We start from the raw sequence: 9,203 nt of genomic DNA on the forward strand, positions 1-9,203 counted from the left end.
GTAGTATTCATATCCGTTTATTTTGAATCCTAAGATATTCAACCCATCTATTTGCATGCAGATGGAGGCTATAAATAAATCTAAAGTGAACACATGGATATCAATAATGATCTCGATGCAAGTCTTGGACATCTCTTTACAGCAGTTGAGAAGAGATATTCTTCACTGTTTATGTAAAGTTTCATTTTATTCATTGTTATACAATTTTTTAAACTCTCTTAAGTTGGGCTAAGTTTGAAAAACTGCTGAGTGGTAAATATTTTATTACATTAAAGCCAATACAAATCAGAGATTCTACCGGCTAAAAGACAAACCCAGAGACAACACAGTCTCAGGTAATAGAATCTTAAAACTAGATGCGAATCAAATGCAATAGGAAAAACATATATATAGAGTAGCCCAACCTTGAAACAAGTTTGGTTCAGAAAATCTCTAAGCCACAGCTGGCATGTCCTTAAGCCAATCATCCAATGGCTTCCCAATGGAATAGACGATGAATCCAATTTTCCGCAGCTTCTCTGCGTCGACGACGTTCCGGCCATCGAACACGAAGGCCGGCTTCTGCATGTCATTGAAAATCTTCTGGTAATCCAGGTTTTTAAACTCGTCCCACTCGGTGAGAATGCAAATCCCATGAGCATCCTTTGTTGCAGTATATGCATCCCAAACCACACTTACGTCCTTCACCGAAGTAGGGCTCATCGGCTGAAGATGGACCGGATGGTCCCAGTCGAATTTCTTCATCGAAAGATCCCTCTGAATCTGGTCTTGGTTCACTTGTGGGTCGTATATGCTCAGTTTGGCCTTGTCCCCTATCAGCCCTTTGCACACATCAATCGCCGGGGTTTCCCTCGTGTCCCCCGTGTCCTTCTTGAATGCGAATCCCAGCACCGCGATCTTTTTCCCCGACACCGTGTTGAACATCGACGACACAATCCGGTTTACGAACCGGGTTTTCTGGTAGTCATTCACCTTAATCACTTGTTTCCAGTAAGTGGCCACCTCAGGGAGCCCATTGCACTCACATATGTAAACTAAGTTGAGGATATCCTTTTGGAAACAAGATCCACCAAAACCAACACTAGCATTCAAGAACTTAGGTCCTATCCTCGTATCTTTCCCAACAGCATGAGCCACTTGGCTCACATCGGCGCCGGTCGCCTCGCATAACGCCGACATGGCGTTGACCGACGAGATCCTCTGAGCCAAAAACGCATTAGCAGCCAGCTTGGAAAGCTCAGCAGACCACAGGTTGGTGCATAAGATACGATCCACGGGGACCCAATGTGCATACACATCCCTCAATGCTTCAATAGCCTTTTTACCTTCCGGGGTTTCCCTGCCACCGATAAGAACACGATCAGGGTTAAGTAAATCACTAATCGCAGTGCCTTCAGCGAGGAATTCAGGGTTCGAAAGTATCGAAAAGTTGATCCCTTTGCTATTGTGGGTCAAAATCTTCTCGATCGCCTCGGCTGTTTTAACGGGCACCGTCGATTTTTCGACCACGATCTTGTTCGATTTCGCTACATCAGCGATCATACGAGCGGCGCTCTCCCAGTAGGTCAAATCGGCGGCTTTCCCAGCTCCGAGACCTTGGGTTTTCGTCGGGGTGTTGACGGAGACAAACACTATGTCGGACTCGGCGACATGTTTCTCGACATCGGTACTGAATGACAGGTTTTTACCTCGGCATTTTTTGACCACCTCGTCGAGACCTGGCTCGTAGATGGGGAGTGTATCACTGTTCCAGGCATTGATTCTAGCGGTGGATATGTCCACGACAGCTACTTGAATGTTGGGACATTTCAGGGCAATGACGGCCATGGTCGGACCGCCGACGTATCCAGCTCCGATGCAACAAATTTTCACCATTTTGGACAAAAATAATTGATCCTAAAAGGAGAAAAGAAAAGTTGAACTCAAACTAAATCTGGGTTTTTTTAGCTTAATTCAAAGCAAAAAGAAAATACAAGACAAACATTGATGAAATAGTGAGAAAAAGATCACATCTATCGTCTACAAAGACCATGTAACAGGCTAAAAGAGTGCAATCAATTGACAGGAAACCAGAATTTCAGTAAAACAATGAAAAACGACAATGTATCCACCAATTAATCAAAAAGGAAAATGAAAGTGGGAGAATAGATTACCTTTCTGGGGTTTGAGATATTAAGATAAAAGCAAGAAGATGAAGAAGAAAAGAAAGAAATGAGGGGTAAAGAAGGAGAGAGATAAGGAAGGGAGAGTAACAGGAAAAGTTCTTCAGGCGAAGAAGGAGGAGATTCAACAAACCTTTCCGCTCTTTATATACTCAACTGATCCTACAAGTTTGTACCGAAAAACAAACCCATCGTTCAAGTGATTTTGCATCTCATCATTTTCATGGCCAATAATATTACATTTTCTTTTAATACTAAAATTCTTTTGGTATTTACTTAGTCATCACCTCTTCCCCGTTTCATCATCAAAAGTGGTTCTGAAATTCAAATATGTTATCTCAATCCTCAAAGTTTTATTATTTTATCAATCCAGTCAGCTCAAAATCATTAATTAAATTATAAACATACGTGTACCTAACATGTTAGAAAACAGAAATTGTCCCAAAATTATATGTGAACTATGGTTTAATGTGCAATTGTATACATAAACTTTGATTTTGTGTAATTTTATACATGAAATTTTAGTTTGATCCAATTCTTATAAATTATTGATATGACATCATTTTATGTTTATATATTGCATATATAAATAATTATATTTATGTAATGTAAAAATAATTTGATGTGTATGATTAAATCAAAATTAAAGTTTCAAGTATACATTTGAACCACAATTAGAGTTTCAAGTGTATAATTACACCAAATTATAGTTCATGTATACAGTTGCACATTAAATTAAAGTTCATGTATAATTTGAGATTTATTCCTAAATTATATTAACACTTCTATTCCTTTTAACACATCAAATTCAAACTATATATTCAATAGGTACATGCATGTTTACAATTTGACTAATTTATTTTAAATATGCTTCTCATTATATAAAAACCAACATGTAATGCCTAAATTTACCATTTGATTGATTGTATATACAAAAGGAACTTACATATTTACAGCTTGATTCATATGTTTTAAATGTGTTTCACATTAGACTTAAATTAACAATTAATTTCTAGGCTAACAAAGGAGTTCACCGATACAATACTAATACTTTAATAATTCAATTAAATTTTTTGAAGCTTAGGGATCAATTAAAATTTAAGTAATAATTTAGGGATGATTGATGCAGTTAACCATTACTAAAATAAATAAAATTATGTAGCAAATATATTTCACATAGTAACTAAAATTGTTTTGAATCAAATATGTCCTTGGTTTATTTATGGACAAACTTTTTTATTTATAAAATATATTAAAATAAAAGTACCCTTATAATTATATAATTTGTTTTATAAAAAATAAATTTTTTGGTAATTCCTTAATGAATTGAGACTTAATTTGACGAGTGATACCAACTCAATAAATAATTATGTGTAATTGGTAATAATAAACTTTATTTGGTTTAAATATTATTTTATAGATTTAAAATTGTAGTTGTTATAATTTTCATATTATACATAAAATTACCATTATACATGACAATATCATAAAAATAAAAACAAAAACATTAGAGTACACATATTTTATTTATATTTCTTATGTAATTGAATCTAATTTTTGTCTCCTAATTTCTCTTCTCTTTTGTAAATAAGTAAATCAAGTTTCATAAACTAGAAAATAATTAATATATTTAAAAATTACAAAATATTGTTTTAATAAAAATATTTTCTAAACATTTTAAAGTTGCTAATTTAAAAATTAAAAATTGAAATTATGGTATAAAATAACATTTAAAATTATAAAATTGAAATTTTATATTCCAATAATTGAAAAAATATTCAAATATATGTGTAAATTAATCCATAACATTTAATTTATTATTATTTTTAACAATAAATTAACATGAGTTTTAAAACTCATTTTAATAATAAACTATTAAAAATTAATTGTAACATTCACATTTTAATTGAAGTTAGATACAGTGATGGATAGTGCAGAATTTTTGAAATGGAACAAATAGAAATTTTGAGTATCAAATTAGAAAGTATTTGGACCTGATAGGAAATTAGAAAATACTCTTTAGATAGGAAAATTTTTAAATAAAAGTATTGATTAAATTGAAAGTGTATAGAAATTGTTGTAGCCAAAGTAGGAAAAATAAAAAGTTAGGAGATACATAGTAGTGGTCGAACTATTGGTATCTTCTCGATTTCAAAACTAGTCGTACGGGTATCTAAAATGTAGACAAGAAATGCAGCATATCCCTTTTTTTACCATCTTAAAAGCCTTCATCACAGACACCACATTCGGCAGTGCATTATACTTTTCACCGATCACAATCACTTGCTTTTCATCTATAATTCTAAAAAAAAATTCTCTTTCTTCTGCAATCAACCATAACCTTGTACTCTGGCAACCAATCCATGTCCAAAATCACATCAAACTCATGAAATGTGAGTGCCATGAGATCTGCTAGAAATTCACAACCCTGAATTTTTTAAGGGGCACCTTCCACACACTTTATTAAATCTCTCACTCTGCCCAAAAGGGTTAGTAACTACCATTTCATGTTTTGTAAGTTCTGCTGATAATTCTCTCTATTTTACTAATGTAACTCTTATGTATGAATGCATAGAGTTAGGATCAATTAATGCAATTACAGAAGAATCAAATAGATAAAATTTACCAATAATCACATCAGGAGCATCTCCTTCTTCCCGTGTTCTGATGGCATAAGTCTGAAATGTTCGAACTTCAGATCTACCAACTGTTTCTCTTGTCGATCTCATACCACTACCAGTACCTCTAGAAATTCCAGGTCATCTACCTCTTTGTGGAATCGAGCTACCTTTCGCAGATTGTTCTGTAACATTTTCTGACACCTTTAGGCAATTTCTGGTCAAATGATCTTTCGATTCACATCGGAAACAGGCTCGAGAATTCAATCAACATTCTCTCCAATGAAATCTTCCACAATATTCACATGATGGCGATGTTGGTTTTCTTTTAGAACCCCGAGTGCTAGCCATAGAGGTTGTCTGTTGTGTTTGTCTTGTTTGACCTCTGGATCTTTGCCCAACCGTAGGAGAGGTATATATGGAATCTCTAGAATCTTTAACTCTCTTTGAAGACTGTGGTGGTGCCGAACCTTGCCTTTAAAATCGATACCAAATGTGATATCAGTACCGAAATCACATTCTATTTTTAAAAACTTGAGTTTTAAGGCCCAAGTATCAATACCTTCATCAAAAATTGAAATTTTAGAGTTCCAAAATGCTAATTTGATATCGATACTGTTCAGGGGTATAGATATCTTTCATAAGGTATCAATACCTTGTGATTAAGTATTGATACTTTCCCCCTGTTTTGAGTAAAAATCATATTTAAACCATTTCTAAACGTAATCGATTAACCACTAATGACCCTGGACAATTATAGTAATAATTATAGGGTTAAATAAGTTAAAATATTATGGGTAAATGTTCAAATTACATGGTGTCTAGCCAAGATCGCTTTGGCACCAAATGTAATAGTCTTATATCGGGTCCCTAAGGTCGAATCGGGTATAGTGGTGTTACATTTATTGGTATCCTAATCATAGGGACATGGTATAAGACTGTTACATTTGGTGCCAAAGTGATCTTGGCTAGACACTATGAAATTTGAACATTTATCCATAGTATTTTGACTTATTCTACTCATTAATTATTGCCTTGAATGTTTGGGATCATTATTGGATGTTCAATTATGCTCGGAAATGATTTAAGTATGATTTTTACTTAAAATAGGGGTTAAGTAACAATATATAAACATAAGGTATTGATACCTTATGAAAGGTATCTATACCCCTGTACAATATTGACGCCAAAATTATCCTCTGGAACTCCAAAATATAAAAAAAATTGTGTAGGTATCGATACCTTAACTAGGTATTGAGATGAAATATTTTCTCCTCTTCTCACTCCTTGTCCTTCTCCTTTCCTTTTTCCTTTAATTGGGTCCTCAACTTTCTTCTTTTTTTTCTTAAATACTTGAGATTACAACTAAACCCTAGCTTTCTCTCTCTTTCAACTTCTCTATGGAAGCTCTCCTCACAAAACTAAAGTATTTACTAGTTTTATTTAGTGTTTTTACTGAAGAAACATCAAAGAAATGGAAGGTTTTGAGCTTGATTTTGCTCAACAATGGTGGAAGGACATGCTTGGGATAAGAGTCGAAGAAGATGAGATGAGAGTGGTGGTTTTGGAAAGAAAGATGAATGCTTTTCTCCATCTTTCTACACATTTCCTTTAAAATATCTCACCATTTTTAATTAAAGTGGTCAAATTGCTAATGAGTTCCCTAGCCATCCCATCTTTATACATTGACCCTTAATCATTATGTTTAAAATTATCTACTTAGCTAATTACCATTTTATCCATTTTCATCTTTTATAATTTCTAAGATGACTCATACATATCATTTGGTAAAATTCATTCTTAATCCTTTCTTTCTTTTCACCACTGTATATCTCCTAACTTTTTATTTTTTCTACTTTGGCCACAATAATTTTTATACACATTCAATTTAATTAATCAATACTTCTATTTAAAAATTTTCCTATCTAAAGAGTATTTTCTAATTTCCTATCAAGTCCAAATATTTTCTAATTTGATACTCAAAATCTTATTTGTTCCATTTCAAAATTTTACACTAATTTTTGACCCGATCCATCACTGTACTCAACTCGAATTAAAACACGAATATTACAAATTAGGTAAAGTACACAGACCATCCCTCAATTATCAAATTTTTTATTTTAAGTAAGTTAAAATAAAAAGTTTACAATTAAAATACAACATTACATAACTCAATCATTTTAGTTACTTTTGTTAAAATGGGAAATGGAAATTATTTTAAAAATTACACCTCATAGCTTTGGTGTCATCATATCCTGTTCATGTTCACCATCTCTGCAACGTCAATTGAAGCCACCACCATCGCCCTCATCGCCATCTTCTTCTCCAACACCATAACTCTGACAACCGCCCCTATATATGCTTCTCCAATCGCTTCTCCGCCATCATGCGCCACTAGTCCATCTTTACCCATCGACTCTTCTCCATCTTCCTCTCTTTCTGCTTCTCTCATGCTCCTGTTGGAACTGTACAAAGAAAAGGAAAAAAAAGACAACTCTGTTGCCTGGAACTAGACGAGAGCCTCCCATATTACAACCATCAATCACCAAACTGTACAAAGAAAAGGAAAAAAATAGGACAAAAAATAAGAAAAGGAAAATAATTGTTAACCTCTGGCACGACAAGCGCGAGGGAGAAATGTACGAAACTTTTGGATAATCAAAGCAACTGAGAAACGTGACAAGAAGGCTTATGTGAGGGACACTATTTTCTCATCATCTGAATTTGAAACTGAGTGTCAAAAGTTTATTGCCCATGTCCCTAGCATTAAATGTTCTGCAGTTACATATAAAATGGACGAACCTTCTGCAATAAATCGTCTGGGGACCTATGGGGTTCGTGCCATTGCTGCATCTTCTACTTCCTCTGCTGTCATTGTGGCTAAATGCGTGCAGAATTTCGTTACTGCCATCATTGATTCATTGAAACTCAATATGGCGACAGTTGATCAAGTGCACCCTCTGTTGCCTGACCTCGTAACATCACTTGATAAGCTTGGTATTTTGCCACCTGATTGCGATGGGAAGACAAAGATGAAGGAATGGGTTTCAAGGTTGTCGAACATGGAGGTAGCTTTATGACTTGGAATCTTCATATGATTCATTTATGGCTGCTTTGCCCATTGTTGGTACTTGGAAGTGATCCAACATACATTTTTATTATTATATATTTTTAAGTGATGCTAACTGATTGATTCTCAATGCTATCCGTAAAGCTGATAACAACATATACATCTTGGCAATTATTTGGTTGATAAGCTCACGATGCTATCTGTTGATTACTGAGAAACTACGAAAAATGGACACCGACACGCAATACGAGTACGGCATAATATAAAAACGATGACATGATAATTTTTAAAAAAATGAAAATATGGAAACAGCAATAAAAAAACATTTTTAATATTTATATATATTTTTTATGTTAAAATACTTGCGTCAAATACATAAAAGCAAGTACAAAACTTGAAATCTTCTCGAATAAGTTATTTTTTAAAAAATTGATTAAGATTTTCATTCAAAGTATGAAGAATAAAAAGGTGTCATTAAAAGCCGAGGGACAAACAAAAATAAAATAAAGACGATAAATCAAAATGGCGAAAATAGTAAACCAACAGTCAGAGCAATAAATAAACATAACCACACACCAAAAAACCTAGCAACACCTCTTCTTTTTTCCCCAGCTTCGATGAAAATCCAACGTTTCATTAATAGGAAACCCTAAACTTTACATTTCTTCTTTACTTCATCTTTTTCCCGCCGTTGACTCTTCATCTGCTACTTTTGAAAGCCAAAATTTTAGTCGCCGTCCGCCAGCTACCATCTAATTTTCTTGCGTCTCTCACGTGTCCGTTTTTAGACACTCGTGTCAGGACCTGTCTGACCTCTTTTTTTACGTATTCTGGTGTATCCTATACGTATTCAAGCGTGTCCGAGTATACGTGTGTCAGACACACGTACGACACTGGTACGATGAGGGATGAGTCGTATCATATAAAAGGTTAGATACAAAAAAAAATTATGGTCGTCATATAGGAGGATCTTGTCTAATTCCGGGCAACAGAGTTGTCCTTTTTCTCATTTCCTTTTCATTGTACAGTTCCAACATGAGCATGAGAGAAGTAGAAAGAGAGGAAGATGGAGAAGATTCAAGGTGAAGATGGAAGAGTGGTGGTTGAAGGTGGATAAGTGATTGGAGAAGCATATATAAGAGCGGTTGTAAAAGATCTGGTGTCGGAGAAGAAGATGACGATAGAGGCGATGGTGGTGGTTTCAACTAACGTAGAAGAGATGATGAAAGATGGTGATGGTAAAATAACAAAACTAACAATACTATTTCTTAGGCCTCTTTGACTGAGTATTCTACTTTAGATAAATCTGTTAATATTTTGTTATTTATTCAAATAGGTTGTTACTTATTTAAA

General features: G+C 34.2%; 1 protein-coding gene and 1 pseudogene across 2 annotated transcripts; one reads left to right on the forward strand and one right to left on the reverse strand.

The window, feature by feature from the left end:
* Window positions 1-233: 233 nt before the first annotated feature.
* LOC105784316 (UDP-glucose 6-dehydrogenase 5) lies at window positions 234-2,379 on the reverse strand. Of its 2 annotated transcripts, none has more exons than XM_012610163.2 (2): window positions 2,296-2,379; window positions 234-1,896 (listed from the first exon to the last, which is right to left on the reverse strand). In XM_012610163.2, exons 1-2 carry the CDS (start codon window positions 2,371-2,373, stop codon window positions 433-435), a joined length of 1,542 nt encoding a protein of 513 aa, XP_012465617.1. In that variant the 5' UTR covers window positions 2,374-2,379; the 3' UTR covers window positions 234-432. The 2 variants fall into 2 exon arrangements, with proteins under 2 accessions (XP_012465617.1, XP_012465618.1); XM_012610164.2 differs by lacking the exon at window positions 2,296-2,379 and adding an exon at window positions 2,154-2,285.
* Window positions 2,380-7,041: 4,662 nt separating this feature from the next.
* LOC105781922 (vacuolar protein sorting-associated protein 28 homolog 2-like) lies at window positions 7,042-8,971 on the forward strand (annotated as a pseudogene).
* The last annotated feature ends 232 nt before the right edge of the window (window positions 8,972-9,203 follow it).

The sequence above is a fragment of the Gossypium raimondii genome, chromosome 13 (genome assembly GCF_025698545.1).
Source record: "Gossypium raimondii isolate GPD5lz chromosome 13, ASM2569854v1, whole genome shotgun sequence".
Classification (NCBI taxonomy): Eukaryota; Viridiplantae; Streptophyta; class Magnoliopsida; order Malvales; family Malvaceae; genus Gossypium; species Gossypium raimondii.

Bases quoted from the DNA above. Each gene is read 5' to 3' on its own strand.
- LOC105784316 (XM_012610163.2), bottom strand. From the start codon at position 2,373: ATGCAAAATCACTTGAACGATGGGTTTGTTTTTCGGTACAAACTTGTA. The intron at 1,897-2,295 runs GTTTGTTGAATC...TTCTCCTTTTAG, and splicing joins AGTATATAAAGAGCGGAAAG to GATCAATTATTTTTGTCCAA.